This window comes from Vicia villosa, linkage group LG1, assembly GCF_029867415.1.
Source record: "Vicia villosa cultivar HV-30 ecotype Madison, WI linkage group LG1, Vvil1.0, whole genome shotgun sequence".
NCBI classification, from domain to species: domain Eukaryota; kingdom Viridiplantae; phylum Streptophyta; class Magnoliopsida; order Fabales; family Fabaceae; genus Vicia; species Vicia villosa.
In genome coordinates, this window is record NC_081180.1 from 75,457,875 (window position 1) to 75,478,954 (window position 21,080).

A 21,080-nucleotide genomic window follows, 5' to 3' on the forward strand; every position below is an offset into this window, starting at 1 on the left:
GTGTTTTGTATCATCATTTAAATCAATCTTTCACATTTCAAAATTCCAAGATTTTTGTTCTAGAAGTCTTCTGATAATCACATGATCAGCAGAGACTCAACACTGCACAAAAATCAGGTACGCTTAACTGTCTCCTACACAAACAGTCCCTAACTAGGGTTTTTGTTTTTTTTCAGGAGAACAAGTTTTTTGAGACCTCAAATGGATTTCATGGATCTCCATATGTCTCAAAGTACCACCAGACAAATTTTCAAACTTCGATTCGCTCGGACGCACAGTCAGCAGCTCAAACAGTCATCAGACGACCAGTTTGACCGAAAAGTCAACAGACAGTAAAAAATGCAATTTTTGTCAACATCCATATTTTGTCAAAAGATTCATCATTTGATCAATGGTTGATCATAATTCATCAAGAAAAGTTCAGAAATCAACAAAACCCTAAGTGTCAAAATTAGGGTTTTCTCCTAAAAAGTCAACTGAACTTTGACCGGCCATAACTCTTTCCTCGTTCATCCAAAAAATCCCAACCAAAGCTTATTTTGAAGGAAATTCAATTATCCTTCAAATGAAATTGGTCCTATGGTCATTGGATTTACCATTTGGAAAATATGAGCTCAGACATTACAGGTCATTTTCAAAGTCAACAAAAAGTGGTTTTTTGTCAGAGCCCATAACATCAAGATAACTTCTCCAAATGCAAAAAAGCTTCCAAAGTAGCTTGTAGAGGACATCTTGAGGTTTCTAAAAAGTACAAGAACTCCTTCATATGATCAAAATTGAGGGATTTATGCCTTGTTGAAGTTGGCAATTTTTTGGGAAAATGCATGAAACTAGCATTGATCAAAAGTGTTTTTTTTTCAAAAGAGGCCAAGCATTCATAATCCAAACATGTTTCTAATGATGTTAAAGGGCTCCCATAACCAACATTAGGCCCATGACATTTTTGTTTCTTTTTTAATTTAATTTTATTACATTTAAAGTTAAATTAAAAAAGAAATGGTTCAAGACAATTATCCAAAGCTTTTGTCCTTAGCATGAGCCATCAAAATTGATCCAAACTCTGCAGCATAGAGATGTACAGCAGGCCTATAGCAAGAGGGGTGAAGAAAATTGAAGCCATGGCCAAGAAATTCAAAGCTTTTACATTAAAAAATTCAAAAGTTCAAAAACAATCAATGCTTGTTAGCTTAAGATTTCAGCACCTCTATTGCTTATAAATAGCTTAGGACACTTCAGTAACAAGACACACACGAATTCAGAACCAAACATATGCTTATATCACTCTTTTACCAACTTGAAAATTTCAAAGAAATTTAAAATTCGAATTTTGAGTTTGAGCTAGTTTCAGTTGCAAACAATTGTCCAAACACGATCCTCAAGTGATTCTGAGAATAGTTTCCATCAACCAAAACACCTTAAACTGAGCTCCATAGCTCACGGTTTGTTCAAAGAAAAACCTATAAAAATATAATCATACATGCATATTCAATAAGATGTAATCCCATATTTAAGTTTAGTTTGATGTTCTGATCATTTCTGGAAGTTTAATTGAGGTTTGGATGCTTGTACACGAAGTTGCCATTCTAGGGTTCTTGAGCTCCATTTTAGGGTTATTCGATTTAGGCAAAATTAGGAGAAACTCAGGGGACAGTTTTAAGTTGAACTATGGCCTCCTAATTAGTTTATATTGCTTGTGTAAAGTTTTGATTGTTTGCAGGTCTACAACTACGCAAAAAACCGTAGCTAAAAGCTTTAGCCACAGTTGCAGAAGCTTTAGCAACGGAAGGGAGGAAGAAGACGAAGCGTGGCAGGCTCTGATTGGCCAGAAAATGCGCGTCAGCAAGTTTAAATTCCTTGGATCCAGTGTTTGCGCGCTCATCATAAGCCATGCTTCCTTGCTTCAGCAGCCACATGATCAATCCTGCCAGCTCATCCAACGCATCTGAGCACGCATCCATACCATAGACCCTCCCATCAACCACACCAGATCGTATATTTAATATATTTTCTATTTTATTTGATTTTACTTGTAAAATTAATTTAAAATAGTTTTAAAAATAAAAAATTATATTAAAAATATTTTTAGGGTGATAAAATGTTTAATTAATTTTTGACACAAAAATATTTCATTTTTCTTCATAATTAAAATATTTTTTTTAATTAATTAGATAATATTGTTATATTTATCTTTTAATTAATTTTTAACCTATCAAAAAATCAGAAAAAATATTTTCTTTTATTTAAATTAGATTTATATATTATAAACTAATTTCCCACATATTTAGAATATTTTTCTCTTTAAGTTTAATTTATGTGTATAATTATTTGTATAATTATATGTTAATTAGCTTAATAATCTCCAAAACAATTTCAAAAATCACAAAAAAAATTAATTTTATTTTAAAATTAATTAACAAACAACTTGGACATATTTTAGACTTAATTTTTTAGGTTTAAATTTTATTTCTAAATTTTTGACTTTTTAATTAAATTAATTATGCATTAATTTTAATTTAAATTAACCATCCAAAAATCCAAAAATATTTTCCCTTTATCTTATTGCAATTTAAATTCGTAGATAAGTGTATAGGTTGTCAAATTCATGTAAATAGTGTAGTTTACATTTCTCACACAATCGATGTAATAGCGTAGATTTACTTTCCGCATTTTACATTTCCGCACTTTAATTTCTGTACATATAAAACTGCGTGTATGGCAAGAATAATAACTGAAGCGCTAGATCACTAATTTCAAAGATAACATATCTGAAAATAAATCACAATCACACTTGCACCTCTTAGGGTAATCCCTCTGTTACTCTTTTCAAAATCAAAACTTACTGTTTCAAATACAATTCAAATTTCTTCTGTACCCAGTCAAGGAAAGTTTTCTAAAGAAATAGAACCTTATAAACTTAGGGTATACCTCCTAATTGCTTGCTCAATCAAAAATAACAAAAGCTTTTCCACATCACTGTTTTTCAAAACAAACTTTCAAAAGACTACACTTTGTATATATCTAAACAAGGATCATTACGAAGTTAAAAATCTTTTTCAAACCATCAAAATATCTTTCGAAAGATAAACACTTTGTATACATCCATACAAGGTTCATTACAAAGTTAACTCTCTACAAAATATTTAAAACCACATACACGCATTTCAAAGCAAGACAAACGATTCAAACAAGTGAGCTAAGCAATTAAGAGCCCATGGATAACCATGGATACAAAGGGGTGCTAACACCTTCCCTTTGTATAACCTACCCCCGAACCCAAAATCTCTTTAAGGTCTTTTTCTGTTTCTTTTATAAACCTTTCCTTAATTGGATAAAATAAAAGTCGGTGGCGACTCTCTGATTTTCACAATTCAAAAATAAAAAGAAGAGTCAGTTCGCATCCCACAAAAAACCGAGGACGACACTAATATATCAGGAAAAAATTGGACTTTAGTTGACAAATAATTAAGAAAAATAAAACTTAGTTAACGAACAAATTGTTAAACCTCTTCCTATACAACATGAACATGAATAGAAACTATTTTCACAATGATTGTATTAGTATTAAATTACAAGAGAAACTCTACATTTAATTCAAAATAAACCTACTAATACTCAATGCTAAAAATGGTTAATTATAGAGGATGTTGACATAGGTTATTTTATTGGAGGTAGCAACTTACTTACATCTCCATTTAAATATAATACTCTACTGTTGCTACTTTACTTTTTCGTATCATGATGTTATTGACTGTTGTACCAAATTCAATCGGGCCTGAAGGACAGTATGTCTTCCATTTCTTAGTTCCTATTGAATGTGACAGTATCAAACAACTGTATTTGCTGGTACATGTATTTATTTTTTGCATTTCCTACTTGAAGAAAATAGCAGAAGATTACTCTACCTCAACACAATTACCTTTTCCTTATACTCGTGGCATGTCCTGTCACTTTCTTCAACAACCTAATCTTCCTTTATTGTGTATAGGGAGACTTAATTTTTTTGGTTGTATCTCATGAACAAGCATATTTATTGTATATAGTTACATCCATGTTAATTAAATTTAATTTTTGAGTGATTTGCACGTTTATCAAATGTTAAGAGAGATGTAATAAGATTCTTTTTTTTTGCTTTTTATTAATTGCAGGCACATTTAGTACTAGTTTCTAAAGTGAAAAAAGCGACTGAATGAATTTAGTACATATTGTTGGATCTAAAGTTATGGATATTAGGACCTCCTCAAAAAATGAACATAAATAATGTTGAAGTAGAACATTCATATGCCCACCAAGCATTTGTTTAAATTTTGCAATGTATTCTTATCAATTTTGGACTATCCTTTTGTCATTTTTAAATATGTAACAAATTCATAATCCCATCAATTGCAACTACACAAATTTGACATCAATGTGGAGTTATTTTATGTTGAGATGTATTCCTTACTGTTTAAAGAAATATATTTATTAACTTCATGCATTTTATCATGAAATAAAGTGGAAGAATAATGTGTTGGGATTCAACAACGTTGTAGTTCCTACAGAAATTGGTTTAAAGATAATGGTATGTTTTTATATTCATGTGATTTGAACTTTGAATATAATAGTATAGTTCACATTATTATTATTATTATTATTATTATTATTATTATTATTATTATTATTATTATTATTATTATTATTATTATTATTATTATTATTGACACCTAAAGGGTGATATAACTAATTTACATTCTTATGATTATGTTGTTGTGTCCCCAATGATAATTTGAACATAAATACAAATTGTACTAGTATAATATTGTTTTTAATATTGAAGTATAAGAATGAAAAAAATGACTATGACCTTTTAATTTTGTTTATTTGACTTACTACTAGGGGTGGACATCGGTTCGATTCGGGCCCAAACCACCAAACCGAGTCAACCCACGGGTGAGAAATTTGGGCCCATTTTCCGACCGCTTACTGTATCAGTTTAGTCGAGTTCAGTTTTTAATGTCGGTTTTTCTCGGTTAACCGTATAATTGGGTCAAACAGAATTGCTAAAGCCCAAATTAAGTACAATTTTAAGCCCAATATTTTTACTGGTTGATTCTAAGTCCAATATTTTAACTGGTTGATTCTAAGTCCAATATTTTTACTGGTTGATTCTAAGTCCAATATTTTAAAGTCCAATATTATTTTTTACTGTTTGATTCCTTAGAAATTTATGTGCAAATAAATAACTTATTATTATTAGGTCATTTTAATTATCCAAATTTATTCTACATTTTTTTAGTTAAAAAGAGAATTAATTAATTTTAAAAAATATATAACAAATTGAAACATATTTCATAGTTTTTACAATTTTAAACAAAATTTTACTTCAAAATATTCCACAGCCAGATAAAATATTTTACTCCAAAATATATAAAAAATATTTTACCAGTTTTCCTACACAATTTCAATTCCACACCAAAACTTCACACCAAAACTTTAGATTAGAACATAGAACCTGCATAATTTAAAGAAATATAGAGTCAAAATATTGTGGTAAAAAATTAAAAACACAAGATTTTTCTAACTTACTAGATCCAACCACAGATCCAATTTTTCAGCTACAAAAGCATAACCAACTATCATACATTCCAAGAAACAAAAATTCACAAAAATAATATATATAATGTTAGAAACAGTAATACTGAGAAAGACAACTAAAATAAAAAATATTAATTTGTTAGTAAAAAATAGATCAATATAAAAATACCAAACCAAAAATCTTAACTCTTACCTCAGAAAAATAAACCTATAATGTATTAGGGTAACAAATGGTACCTAAACATGCATACAAAATCAACTGTACTAAATCTGCACCAAAAAAAACATAAAAACATTAAAAAAAATAGATGATAACAAAATAAAAAAGAAGAACATAAAATTAAAACTAAATATAAATGAATAAATGATAAGTTAAGTTTTAAAAGGAACTAAGGAGTAAATAACAGTTTTATCTGATATGCTTACTGTCTCAGTGTGTAGAACATCCACAAAAATCAGAAAATTTCCACAACTATTCCTTCAAATTAATTTTACCCTGCAAAAAAGATAAAAAAGCATTAAAAGAATATCAAAAGATAAAAACCCTAATCACAAAATTTGTTATAAACCCTAAATCATTTTTAAAAATTCTAACTTTAATAACAAACAATAATATTCTTTGAAAATCAACAACCACCAACTTTTATCATACTCTAAGATGATGGAAAATGATAAAACAAAAATTATTAATAAGAGTATGGAGACAAAGAGAGGATGAATACAGATTGATGGTGAGAAAAGCAAAGAGGAATAACTGATATAAGAAATTGGTGGTGGTGATTGGTGGTGTTGGGAGGGAAGATAGGAAGAGGTGGAGAACGGCGCAAAACTTATAACTTCTCAGAAGAGTGAGAGGAATAAGGTATTTATGCTTGTGCTTATATTAGGTTAAGATTTTCTCAAAATTGGATTTGGGCTGAAGTTAGACTGGGCCTTGTTTTTAAAATATAGCAACAAGCCAACAACATCAGTCGGGTGCGGTGACCGACGCGTCTTAAAATGAAAATCGAATCTGACCAAGTTAAACTGTCATTAACCTTTTGGCTCACCCGTCAACTCGTACATCTGAATCGGCCCGACCCATGGCCTCAAAAATACCTGCGGTTCGGCCGGATTCTCTCGGACGGTGTAATTCTGTCCACCCCTACTTACTACTACTCCAGCTTCCATCTTTCTACTTGGTTAACATTGGATTTGACAACATTAGCTTTTTGAAAAATTCGGTAGTGTAGGGTCAAGTTTACATTAAATGCCAACAGCTATCTTTTGCAGTAGCCCATTATTCAGTTGTTTTATGCTTGCTTTCAAACCCATTTTGTGGGAAGGTACAATTGCTTTTACGAAAACCTCTTCCATGTAACCTTCATTTACAGAACAAATCACATTCTGCTTTTTCTGCATTTTGTTTTATAATGACACTACTTAGGCTCTGTTTGGTAAAACTAGCTGATAGCTGATAGCTGGTAGCTTTTAGCTGGTAGCTGGTAGCTTTTAGCTGGTAGCTGGTAGCTGATAGCTGGTAGCTGATAGTTGATAAGCTAATGTGAGTGTTTGGTAAATTAGTTGTTTCATTAGCTGATAGATACAAAATGACATTAATGACATTTTAATTAATGAGGGTAATAATATATTTTAGTTAAAATAATAAGGGTATTAATGGAAGAAAAACTCACAAGCTAAAAGCTACAAGCTCAAAAGCTACTTCAAATAGCTTTTGAAAAAAAAGCTAAAAACTAGTAAAAAAGCTACAAGCTAAAAGCTAAGATAGAGTTACCAAACAGAGCTTTTTTATTAATACGAGCTGAAAAGCTAAAAGCTAAAAGCTAAAAGCTCTTTTTTATGTCTTACCAAACAGACTCTTAGGTAATTTGAATACACCAATAGTTGATAAGGATAGTTTGTTAAAATCATCATTCTCTCTCTTTCATTTATTACCTTTTCTTAATCTGTGTGAAAATGTCAAGTATGACACTTATTTTAGGATGGAGGGAGTAGTATTTTTGATTATTTGTATATAATTCGATATAGTATCATGCTTGGTATGTTTGAATTTTAGTTGTATGCTAACAATTACAACACTTTGCCTTACAAGACACATTATATCATATGCATAATTTATTTATAAGGCATTAGCTAATTTTGTCGCCTAAAGATTGATTTATATGATATAGAGACATTACTAAAATATAAAGAAATTTTTCAACAGAGACAAAGTCAAGAACAACTTTTTATGTGGTATTTTTTTTATTTCTTTAACATATTTTTCAGGTGTAAATGTAACTAATCCTTAAAATAAGTGAAAATGTTACGAGATGTTTGACAGCTTTGTAACATAACACAATCATTAAATTCACGCAAATAAATATTGATAAATATTACTTTCAATATGCATTTGAGTTCAAATTCATCATATAAAATTATTTTAACCTATGCAAATGCATGAATATCATTATTCTTTATACAATTATATTTATCATTCAGTATTCAAAGTTTTTATATGCAAAAGTTTTTTTTGCCTTCTTATTTCACTTATTCTTTTGATGTAATATGATTTGTAAACTTACTGGTTAATATCCAATCCTCTAAATATTTTTGTTATTTACTTTTATTCATATTATTTAAATAATGCTGCATTAATTTTTGTATACCCGTGCGGACGCACAGAAATGTTACTAGATTGAAATAAAAGTGTAATCTTTGTTAAAACTTCCTATTGAAAAAAACATGTATTGTCTAAGAGAATTATTAACAGAGATCTCATTTGGTGAAAGTGCTCTCAACATATCACACCAGTAACTAGCAAGTGAAAATAAATCAATTAATCTTGCTTAAACATAAAGATGAAACAAAGAATGATAATTCTTACCTGTTTCTATAGTTTTTAACCTCATGATCACTACCAAATTCAGGAAATGTAATATTCCAATTTTTCTCTAAAAAATTGGATATAAACTTTGATAAATGCAGACAAACAATAGAATCATAATAAACAATTTTTTCAATATCTATAATCATTATAATGCCATCCCATAATCATTTTGTGTGATATAATGCTAAAATTGTTACAATTCTCTCAATTGATTTCACAATAGGTAGATACACAAGTGCAGTTTCATAGTTCGTTGATGCTTATCAAATTCATCAACAAAAGAAAGCAAAGTTGAATTGCTAATAGTAGTAGAGAAATCTAGGAATATGAGAAATAAATGAAAGTTAGTGATGCATTGGAAATTTTATGACATGGCAAAAACATATTATATGACAAAAGCTTCGGATTCACATCATAACACATTGTTGGTAGGACTCGGCCTATCAAATAGCACATGTTTTTGTTCATAGCATATAACATATTGCTAGCAAGATCCATTATCCATAAAGATTAAAGGATGAACAATATAGTTTAAGTTCGACTCATTGAACTAATAAATTTAATTTTTAGTTCAACTTATTTTATTTGTACAAATTAATTGTTGACTCGAGTCTTAAACCATCCTATTTGAAGTGACTTAGTTTATTGACCATCCTAATCAAATACAGCACAATAAAGCTGGTGGAGTCATTATCACAAGCCCCTTTTAGTTTTCCCAATACAAAGAGACTACTCTCCAAACCAGATAAAAAGAGAAACAAAATGATTATGCAAAATGTGAGAAAGAATGGTGTGTCATTGAATACTTAATTATAAAGAAATCAATAAAATATAAGCATATTATCAACAACAAAATGCAAAGGCTATGACACCCAAGAAAAGCAACAATGAAAAGAGTTCCAAACACAATATGCTAATAAACTATACCAATCATCAAGCTTCACATATCCAAAATACATCTCTCTCCCAATCCAAAACCTCACTCTTTTTCCCTTTTCTTTAACTATCACTATTATCTTCTCCATTGAGCTTCTCATGAATACTTTCCTTAACATATAAAAACAAACTCCTCTCAATGCTCACATTCATCCAATCCCACTCATTTCACTTTCTTCCTCACTTTAACTCAATGGGTCATTCTTTCTTCAATTTCATCCTCTTCATCTTCCTATTGTCATTATGGTCTTCTCCATTAGCACATTCTAGAAACACACCACACAATGCCAAAACAACAACACTTGATATTGTTTCTTCCATTAAAAAAACATATCAAGTTCTCAACTTTAACCCAAACCTTAAAAAACAACAACAAAAGGGTTCTTCTTTTTCTTCATCATCTTTTTCTATGCAACTTCATTCAAGAGCTTCCATTCATAACTCTTCACATTCTGACTACAAATCTCTAACATTATCCAGACTCACCCGCGACTCAGCCCGAGTTAACTCAATACTAACTCAGCTAGATCCAAATTTCAACCAACAGAAGCTTTCCGGTCCCATTATCTCCGGAACGAGTCAAGGAAGCGGCGAGTATTTCTCCCGAATCGGAATCGGTGAGCCACCGAGTCAAGCCTACGTCGTCCTCGACACCGGCAGCGACATAAGCTGGGTACAATGCGCACCCTGCGCCGACTGCTACCGCCAAGCCGACCCTATTTTTGAACCTTCTTCATCGGCTTCTTACACGCCGATCACTTGTCAAGCCAATCAATGCAAATGGCTCGACCAATCTCAGTGTCACAACGGTCACTGCCTCTATGAAGTTTCCTACGGCGACGGCTCATACACCGTCGGTGACTTCATCACCGAGACTGTTACAATCGGCGCGACTTCCGTGAACAATATCGCCATCGGCTGCGGTCATAACAACGAAGGCTTATTCGTCGGCGCAGCCGGTTTACTCGGCTTAGGTGGCGGCCCACTTTCTTTCCCGGCTCAGCTTAATTCAACATCGTTTTCATATTGTCTCGTTGATCGTGACTCTGACTTAGTCTCAACGCTAGAGTTTGACTCTCCGTTATCTCGTAACGCCGTTACCGCACCGTTAAAGCGAAACCCTGAGTTAAACACTTTCTACTTTGTGGGACTCGTCGGAATAAGCGTCGGCGGGGAGTTACTTCCGATTCCGGAAACTAGTTTTATGGTTGACTCTACGGAGGGTGGAGGTGTTATAGTGGACTCCGGCACGGCAGTGACACGGTTGCGGAGCGATGTTTATGATATTGTACGCGACGCGTTTGTGAGAGGGACGAGGGATTTACCGGCGGCGAACGACGTGTCGTTGTTTGATACTTGTTATGATTTGTCGTTGAGGTCGAGTGTGGAGGTTCCGACGGTGGCGTTTCATTTTGGGGAAGGGGAGGTGTTGGTGTTGCCGGCGAAGAATTACCTGGTACCGGTTGATTCGGTGGGGACGTTTTGTTTTGCGTTTGCTCCAACGATGGGGTCGTTGTCGATTATTGGGAATATTCAGCAGCAAGGGACACGTGTCAGTTTTGATCTTGTGAAGTCGGTGATTGGGTTTTCACCTAATAGTTGTTGATTTGTTTTGATTGGTGGTTACAAATGTAACCGTTACATAGGATACGATGTTTTTACTGCTTTTTCACGTGTTAGTGTAATAAATAGGGGTCCATTTAGACAAGGTTGCAATGTTGGTGGGACCAGCTGAATGTCTCTCCCTCTCATGTCATATTTTATTTAAATGTGTTAATTTTATTTATTTATTGAGGATATATTAATGAATTCTTCCAATTTTTAGTTATCAGCCAGTTTTCTGGTGAATGATGTGAATGGAAGTCCCTATCATTGAACTGTATTAAATCCACAAAGGAAAGAAATGAGGGACCAATCCCAAGGGAGGACAAAACAAAGGCTTGAATCAAACTAAACAATTTAATTGACTTGTTTAATGATAGGCCAAACTTGATTATTAATTTATAAATTATTTGATTAATTTTTTTTTGTCATTGAATGAAGTAAATTGCATTGAACGCCCTCCATCTAGATTTTAAATCTACAACGTATAATTGTAAAAAACAAAAAAAAACAAAAAACTACAACGTATAAATAAGAATTAAACAATGGGTTAGTTGTAAGACAAATGATGAATAGATCCAATTATATGTGAAAAGGTGTATCCACAAAAATGTTGAAAGTTGAACAAGTTGAACTTTAAAGGTGGCTACCAACCGGTAGATACATGATTTAACGGTCCACTGCATTCCACGTTAGGAAATATGAGATGGTTCTAAGTGTCTCTCCATGTTAGGAAATATGAGATGGTTCTAAGTGTCTCTCGTATATAATGTATCCCACATAGATATGCTAGTATGTTTTAACCATAAATTACTTTAGTATTTGGATTGATTGAATAATTTTGGTGTTGGAGTGATAACCTTGCAGACCCCCATTTTGTTCTGTCGCGTTAGAAAGCATTTTTCACCGTACAAGTTGGTTTCACGATCTCAAATCCATCATTTCCGGTCCCTTGAACATAACAGTTACGGCGTCTATGAGAATCGACTTTTGATCCTTACGAATTCCACAATATGATCAATTTTATTCCAAGTCGCGAGCTGCTTCAACGAGCTTATTTGAGATGATGACACCTTATCCAAATGCCAAAGACACCACAGATTTCTCAGCCTCAAGATATTTCTATTTCTACTTTGTTGATTCAATCGATAGTAGACCATATAGCGAGAAAAAAATCCTTTCGCGACCGTTGTATCTTTTGGGAGAAAAAAGAAAAATTTTCAAGTCGTTAGTATGCTTGACCTCGACGAACGAGTTTCATGCGGTGCAACCACCCCTCGCCTTCTTCGGCCTCAGGTGTTACACCAAACGTAGTCCTTAGTGTGGCTTGCCACCGATTGAACGTTGACCTATTTGCTTGCTATGTGGTTCACCAAAGAAGGTGACAATCTCCTGATAAGGATAAAACAACCAGAAAGATAGTCCAGGACCTACTGAATGCCAACTTTATTTCTGAAGTAAGGTATACTGAATGACAAACCAATGTTTGGTAGGTCAAGAAGGCATTGAGGAAGGGAAAATATGTGTTGACTACACCTACCTCAACTAGGCATGCCCTAAATATTTCTACCCACTCCTAAACATACACAAGATAGTGGACAATTTAGTTCACTACAAGTTATTATCATTCATAGATGTGTATCCCGACTATAACCAAATACCCATATACGAGGAAGGCAAGGACAAGAAAACCTTTATGACTGAGGGAGCCAATTATTGATACAATGACATGCCCATTGGCATGATAAATGCAGAGGAAACATACTAGAGAATGATGATTAAAATCTTAATGGATGAGATAGGCGAAAGGTTTGAAGTCTATATGGACGACATGGTCATTAAGTCCAACAATGAAGAATTACACAACGTACACCTAGTCTGTGTGCTCAAGAGAATTCAACAATATGATATGAGGCTTAATGCGAGAAAATACTCCTTTGCGGTTAGAGTCATCAAATTCTTAGATTTCTAACTAACAGATAGAGGTATAGAGACGAACCCAGATAAGTGTGAGGTTGTCTTCAAGATGGGAGCACTCACAACAAAGAAAGTAGTAATGAAATTAAATGGGATGCTCAAAGTCCTAAAAAATTCATATCTAGGTCAACCTAACATGCATTGCTATTTTACAAGTTACTGAAGAAAGAAACACAATTCGAGTGGACCGCAAAGTAAAAGCAGATGTTCATGTCTCTAAAAATGGCCTTATCAACCTCACTGGTTTTGTCCAGATCGGTCGTTGGGGAAGTTTTATTCCTTTACTTGGTCGTCTCTTTTGAAGTAGTTAATGTTGTTTTTAGGCGAGAGAAGTTTTATTCCTTTACTTGGCCATTAAAGGAAAATGGAACCTTATAGTAATCTTCAAAAACCAGATTAATGAAGTGGAAGCAGAGATAACATGTAATCTTGTATGATATAAAAACCCTTTTACCGTGAAAACTCAAGCTATCATAAACTCGTTAATGGTGGCTAAGACTTTAAGGATTAATAGTATCCATGTTTACTGTAACGATCGACTTTTAAAATTTACGTTTAAATAGAGAGTCACCGCCATCTACTTGTTTTATCCTAATAAAAGGATAGGGTAAGTGGGAAACTCTTAAAATAAGAGATCTGGATAAGTAGGTAAATTAGGCAAAGAGAAGGTGTTAAAGATATATGGGTCGTACTCCATGGATGGGGAGCTGGCATACTACGCACATCCTCTGGAACCAAATGCTCATGGTAATTCGCAAATATCATATCATTATTTTTGTAGAGGACAGTGACAAAAACAACAAATGGGGGGGGGGGGGGGGGGGGGTGGGGTGGGTATACCATGCATATACTCAAACTTCCGTAATAATCACTCAGGTAGACGTGGGTACAAAAATTTGGGACCCAGAAGCCAACCATCCCAAGTACGAAGATATCACCTTCAAGGTCCATGTTTGACGGTGCTCACCGTACGATGTGAAACATATAGCATATGGTAGGATGCGGTCAATAGTAAGTTGGGATAGCTCGGTCACTAGATTACCCATGAGTGGGGTAATCAAGCATGCACATGGAAAATCCTTAGTGTATTCTTCAACATAGTCCTAGTCGGTTATATGTGAAAAATGCTGGAAGATTCATATCTAAAAATGATTCAGATAAAACATTAGTAAGGGTGTAGCACAAGTATTATTGACATTAATATCATTAAGGGTGTAAATAAACTACCTGAAATAGATAATTGCTTCCTATCATCTATCTCATCTTTCATTAACTACTTTCAGCTAACTTGGAACAGAGGTAAATCAAACAAGATGATCCTAATTGTACTCGCAAATCCTCTCCAAGTTCATGAAGTATTTAATATACATAACATCGACATATGCAACATTTTTGTTCACGCATATGCTTGTGCCTACCAAAGTCAGGAAGTATGTCCTTAATGCACACACTCTATGATAGGCAATCAATGCGCCATCACCCGAAATTCTGGAGTAATTATTTAATTAGTTATTGAATTAATTTATTATGATTATATAAGTCCTTATGAAGTATTTGATGTTTCGGTGATGATATGTGATGTTCATGTGTGTTATGAGGATTATTGAGAATTAAGAGTATTTTAGAGTAATTAGTTGGGATTATTTTAATTAGTAAAATAAATAATATTGGTGTTAGAGATGATAAGGTCAAGATAGTAAATTCAAGGGGCTAAGTGAGGGAAAAAAAAGGAAATTCGTATTAGGGGTCCAAGGGTTAAACAAGGAAGAATGTGTGTTAGAGTTTATTCTGTGCAATCGTGAGATTTTTTGGAAGAACGCTGTGAAGAGAAGCTAGGGCACAAGGAAGCACTCAAAGAGGAATTTGTAGAACGCGAAGAGGAATTAGAATTAAGCTTCAAATATAAGGTAATGGGAGTTTATGTTTATTATTATAATTGACTTAAGTGTTAGATAATTGTAGGATTGTTTTTGAAGTTTTTGATTAAGATGAATAGATGATGGTGGGAGAAATTGATGAGAATAGACGATGTTTTTTGTCAATGGGCTGTGAATGATTGTACCTATAATGCAGAATATATTGTATTTGTGATATAAGATGAAACCTGATGATTAGATGATGTTTTAGAACCCATAACATGAAGAAATCATAGCTTTTGGGACTGATTTTATGCATGAGATTGCAACATGAAAACCCTGTTCGCACAGATTCGTCGGGTAAATCGACCCGCTTGCCGGGCGAACGAGCTCGTCCAAGACGCGTGGGGAGAAAAAGGAGGCGAGTGGAGGCAGAGGCTACTGGCTTTAGTCGCCGGGCGAACATACCCCGTCGTCGGGCGAATATTGCCTGAATCAGAAAAATTTGTAAGATTCGTAATTTGAGTTTTAGGACTCCGATTGACGTGTCGTTCGAAGCGTTGCAAAGCTAGAGTAATAATCTATAACTTAGTAAAATAAAATGAACCATATGATTCAGATTTCTAGGAGTTATATTATGATGAATGATGACGCGTTTTGACTAGCCGTGGTCGCGTTTTTGTGTGTTATTGCGCATCATGCATTCATAGCATTTGTAGGACGATAGCCTAGTGATGTTGTGTAGGATGATGAATCCAATAAAGTGTTGTAGGAAATTTGGTTCAGTGATGGCCTTAATCCCATAGTGTGAATTAAGTTCAAAAATTGTGATGTGCTCTGGTTCCGAGCGGGAATCGATCCTATTGGCCGGAATCTTTGGAGATGACAATGACTAAGTCATCATTGATGTTTCGGTACCACATGCAGGATTATTATTGAGTTGCATTTCATTATTTGTGGCATTGCACAATATTTAAATTAAGTGGTATGTTTGATGAATTCTTGAGTTGTGATGCTTTGATGTGAGGGATTAGTGATTGTCGTTATACTATAGATGTAGTAATTGATGCCATGATGTTATTGTTGCTCCTATGCCATGACAACTATATCTATTACTTATATTTTTTTTATAATGGTTGTGATTTACTTACCCTTTCTGCTTGAAAATGTTACCTCAAAACGTGGGTAACTTGCAGGTGATCAAGATTTGTGTAGGAAGCTTAGGAGGTAGCTTTGGAGTGCACTAAATTAGTGTTTGTTGATTCCAGTGAGTGTTGCTATGATATGTAACATCAGGGTTGAGATCGTTTGATTGTGAAACTTGAGTACTTTTGTGATTGTGAGGATTTTGTATTTCTTTCATAAATTATGTTTTAGACCACGACATGATAACACACGAAGTATGATGAATCCATTGATGTTGAACTACCTTTCGTGGTATTTGAAATTATTTTTATAAAGAATTTTTGAGACTTTTGTTTTCCGTTGCGAAGTTTAAAATGTTGTAATTTGTAGTACCATAGGTGCTATGAATATCTCTAGGTGTTTTGCAATGAGTGTTACGGAGTATGATTGATTGTGATATGACGTTCTATGAAGATGTGATGCCCTTTTGTGAATTTTAAATTGTTTTATTTTTCGTTAATTTATTGCAAAAATACATGTGGGTTAGAAGGGTGTTACAACATCCATAACTGCATTCAGATGGTTAATATCATTTTCTGATAGGAATGAAAATCTAGCATGACATCCTCTAGTGTCTTATATATCCTTTTGGGATTGACTCGAATAAGCTTCTAATTGTGTCCACATCAAGTCGAGTGTCTCAGACCTACTAATTATATAGTAATCCAACAATTTTCTTGTGATCGGAAGACATATGAAGCACAATAAATCATCAGGGGTGATAGTTATTTCACCAATCGAAAGATGAAATCTCGACGTCTCTGTGTGCCATTTATCAATAAATGCAGACAATAAACCATGGTCAATATAACCATATCTAGACCTTCATAAGTCCTTCAGCCTATATATCTCTAAGACTTCCTAAAATAACGGTTCATCAGAATGCATGATCTTTGATATCTTCCTATCATGGTTATACATTTCAATGTCTCACGGTACTACAAAAATAAATATATCAACGTCAGATAGTTCATTTAGTATAAAAAATTTAAAAAAGTAAATAAATATTTATGTTACTTCTCTCTCTTCCACGCATGCCTAACAACATGGTGTGTATATAAAGAAAATAGTGAAATGTCTTCGGGGCCTCCCGAAAAACTATCAAGTACGACATCATCAAGTCTGAGTGCAGGATGTATATCATCGTCATGTACAAGTCATGAACACGAGTAGCAGATGCTTCGATATGATACATAGATACATGACCACGCAAAGAAGATTCCTCAATAGGACAAGATGATTCTTCAATAACTCGTGTCGATTTAACTCTCTCCAACGCAAGCATGTTGGGACAACCGACCATGTATGTATCATTGTTGTTCATTAGTCGTTTTTCTATAATCAAACGAGAAAAGACATATCATAATCAAAGAAACGAAATAAATAATATATAAACAAACATAATTAAGAATCAGAATGATAAACACATAAATTTGAATTACAAACATAGAGCATAAACCATATCAAATACCAACCATAATCTTCAAATGTTCTAAATTCATACCAAATCTAAGTAGAAATTACATTTCTATTGAATGTAACCTAGAGTGGAGTATATGAGATGCAATGAACAATTCTCAACCAAATGTAATGGAGGTCTTCTTGGAAATATTCAAAACTAAATAAATTTTCAGTTTCAAAAAGAAAAAAAGTTGAACGGGCGTTTCGGTTACTCTACACCATTTTGTACTGAGTCAAACATTTTTCCTATCACGAATGTCATGATCATACTTTGTAGAAATTTACTCTTTTTGTAGTTGAAGGTGTCACCCCATTCTTCATTTTATGAAGAAAAAACCAAACGAAAACGACACTTTCTATGTAAATTCATCACAATTTCCATTCTTTGCCGTTAACTTTCAGTTTCCTCTCCCTAATTTGTCACAACCTTCCCATTTTTCAAGTCTCTTTCACATCACACTTTAATATTCAATCACTGACTTCTATATTATTCAAAACCCTAATTATTAAACAAATCCTCCACCATCATACCATACCCATTGACCTTCTCTCGCCTTGATTCTCACGTTTTCCTTCAATTTCCACCCTTTTTCTTCATACATTCACACTATGCTTCTCCATTTCCAATGATGGATTCTCCCACTATCTCCTCTTCCTCCTCTGAGTTTTCTTCCATAGCCACCGCTGATCAGGTACTCCTTTGTTTTCTATTCAATTCAAATTACCATTTTTACTCTTTTTTGCTATCTGGGTCTTAGAGATTCGACGGCTTATCTGGGTATTCTATTTTATTTTTGCATCATTTTAATTGATAATTTTAGCACTCAATTTATGGAAAAAGATTCAATTTTTATGTTGTTTTCTGTGTACCCTTGTTTTTTTTAGAAGGGTTATTATTTTGGTGTGGAAGGAATCATTTATCACTCTTTGAAAAAAAGACTAAATTTTGGTGATAATTTTAACTGATTTTTTTCACCTGGGGTGCCCCAATATCTGTTTTAATGGAAAAAAAATCTCTTTTTTCATTGTTGTAGTTGCCCTTGTTTGACTTGGTTTATGAAAGAGTCACTAATGAAGTCGGAATTTCTAAATTTGGTTGTTTTTTATGGAGATAGAGTGCAGCCCGGAGTAGGAGAAGTGGCGGCGGCAGTGAAGTGGTGGCTACGGAACAATTGCGACGGTGGCATGATGTTTTCTGGTTAGGAATATTTGTGATCCATTTGATTGGACTAGGATTCCTTCTTGGGGTTCTTGGCTTCAATAGGTTTGAGATAGAGAATAGACTTGACATTGATAAGTACACCTCGGGTCTTTCGGGGAATGAAGCTGGGTTGACCGAGACTTACTGGCCGCTCTATGGGGCTGCTGGTGGGATTGGGACTGTTCTTGGATGGACTTGGTTGTTGTTGTTGGGTTCCCGGGCTACTCAAATGATGAAGGTCTCTGTTCACATCCTGACCACTTATCTCGCTGTCATCAGTGTTTTGTGTTTCTGGACCGAGCAGATTTTCTGGGGGGTTGCTTTTGCTATCGGTGCTGCTCTCCAGTTCTTGTATGTTATATCCGTCATAGACAGGTATTGCATTCAACACATACTTTCATGTATTGTAGATCAATGTTCCAGGCATATAATTTTCATAGTATGGTTTCTCGAGCTGCTTTTTTTCTTTCTCTTTTTGAGTATATAAGGCGGTTCCTCATGGCTTCTTTTCTTCTACAGACTTCCATTTACGATGTTGGTTTTGCAAAAAGCTGTGAAGATGGTTTGGAATCTTCCCGAGGTTATGAGAGTATCATATGCATTTATGTTTGTTGTGCTTTTATGGATGGCCTTATGGTCATTTGGAGCAGCAGGTGTTGTGGCTTCGAACTTGAGTGACGGGGGACGCTGGTGGCTTCTTGTGGTGAGGTGGCAAGTTTTGCTCTTCATTCTATATGTTCTTGTTTGGACTGATTATGGAAGCTTATTAATTATCCGAGCTTTCCTCGTCTGATGACACTGTTATTACGTTTTCTGCTTGCAGATTTTCTCTGTAAGCTTATTTTGGACAGGTGCAGTGCTCTGTAATACCGTGCATGTTATAGTGTCTGGGATGGTGTTTCTTGTTCTTCTCCATGGTGGCAGAGAGGCTGCTTCAATTCCTGCTAACTCATTAACAAAATCTTTACAGTATGCTTTAACGACATCTTTTGGTAGCATTTGTTATGGCTCGTTATTCACTGCTGCTATTAGGACACTGCGATGGGAGGTAAGCAATCGTTTGCTTTTTATTTTGTGACAAATTGAAGTTTTTTTCTTTCTATTAACATATTGATTTTTCTATCAGATACGTGGACTTCGGTCAAAGATTGGCAACAATGAGTGTTTGCTTTGTTGTGTTGATTTCCTTTTTCATCTTGTGGAGACTCTCGTTCGATTTTTTAACAAATATGCCTATGTTCAGGTATAGTATACGCCTATGTCCATGTCATTAACCAGGTTATTGATTTACCCCGATAATAATGTGGTTGATGGTGATTTGATGTCACTTACAGATAGCTGTTAACGGTAAAAGCTTTAACCATTCAGCTAGAGATGCTTGGGAGCTATTTCAGTCAACCGGGGTTGAAGCACTTGTGGCGTATGATTGTTCAGGCGCTGTCCTGCTAATGGGCACTGTTTTTGGTGGATTGATAACCGGAACTTGCTCTGGTGCATGGGCATGGGTTAAATGGAGTGACCGAGTTATTATGATTGGCTCCACATCCATGCTGATGGGAATGGTTTTGGTAAGTTCCGATCTCCTTTTAAATCAAGTTTGTGATCTGATCGGTAAACGCGTTGAGAGGAAATCCAGTTTTGTGAATGTGGCGAAATTTTGTTTTCAGGTTGGATTGGCAATGGTTGTGGTGGAAAGTGCTGTTACGTCGATATATATTTGCTATGCAGAAGACCCTTTATTAATTCAGAGATGGGATGCTGAATTTTTCAACCAGATGTCGGAGACACTACATCACCGACTTCAATATCGGAGTGCTCGAGCCAGAGAAGTTTTAACCCATTATCGACTCAATGACGATCCTATACGAGAAAACACAGCTATTTGATGAAACAAATAGTGTTTTCTTTTGTTCTACAACAGTTTATTTATCCATTTGTATCAATCATAGCAATAACATATTTTCGTATTAATTTGATGTTTAGTTAAATTAATAGGAATAGGAGAAGGTTACTGGTGGTGTAATCAGCAATGTAGAATTGGATGATGAGTATATAATAGCTACAAAATTGTATAGTTTCTTTTAATCTTTGACAAAAATGTAAAAGCTTAGTTATATTATTAAGATAGATTTCAAAATTCCAATATTATCATGAGTAACAATTCCTTTTTAAAATAAGTTATGCGTTTTGATGCAAAAATAAGGCATTCAAATGAGTGGATTGAAAAACTTCAAGGTTATGTTTGGGAGTTTGGAGGGGAGGGGAGGGGAGAGGAGGGGATGGCTTTGGAAAATAAGAAGAATTTGGTGAAAAGAATAAAAATATTTTGGGTAGGAGGGTTTTGGAGGGTTTGATTTTATTCATAACACCAAAAACCCCATAAAATAGGGGAACTCAAAAATTGTATTGAATGAGGATTTTG

General features: G+C 34.1%; 2 protein-coding genes across 2 annotated transcripts; both read left to right on the forward strand.

The window, feature by feature from the left end:
* Window positions 1-9,229: 9,229 nt before the first annotated feature.
* On the forward strand, window positions 9,230-11,204 carry LOC131642514 (protein ASPARTIC PROTEASE IN GUARD CELL 1). Its single transcript, XM_058912750.1, has one exon. It carries the CDS (start codon window positions 9,516-9,518, stop codon window positions 10,980-10,982), a length of 1,467 nt encoding a protein of 488 aa, XP_058768733.1. The 5' UTR covers window positions 9,230-9,515; the 3' UTR covers window positions 10,983-11,204.
* Window positions 11,205-17,771: 6,567 nt separating this feature from the next.
* LOC131609816 (uncharacterized) lies at window positions 17,772-20,781 on the forward strand. Its single transcript, XM_058881629.1, has 7 exons — window positions 17,772-18,149; window positions 18,573-19,033; window positions 19,178-19,361; window positions 19,482-19,706; window positions 19,785-19,901; window positions 19,993-20,226; window positions 20,326-20,781. The coding sequence occupies exons 1-7, from the start codon at window positions 18,084-18,086 to the stop codon at window positions 20,542-20,544; spliced, it is 1,506 nt and encodes a 501-aa protein (XP_058737612.1). The 5' UTR covers window positions 17,772-18,083; the 3' UTR covers window positions 20,545-20,781.
* The last annotated feature ends 299 nt before the right edge of the window (window positions 20,782-21,080 follow it).

What these genes read in the sequence shown, in the direction of transcription:
- LOC131609816 (XM_058881629.1), top strand. Translation starts at nt 18,084, where the DNA reads ATGATGGATTCTCCCACTATCTCCTCTTCCTCCTCTGAGTTTTCTTCC. An exon ending in CCATAGCCACCGCTGATCAG is followed by an intron (nt 18,150 to 18,572) that starts GTACTCCTTTGT and finishes TTATGGAGATAG; the next exon opens with AGTGCAGCCCGGAGTAGGAG. An exon ending in ACAAATATGCCTATGTTCAG is followed by an intron (nt 19,902 to 19,992) that starts GTATAGTATACG and finishes TGTCACTTACAG; the next exon opens with ATAGCTGTTAACGGTAAAAG.
- LOC131642514 (XM_058912750.1), top strand. Translation starts at nt 9,516, where the DNA reads ATGCTCACATTCATCCAATCCCACTCATTTCACTTTCTTCCTCACTTT.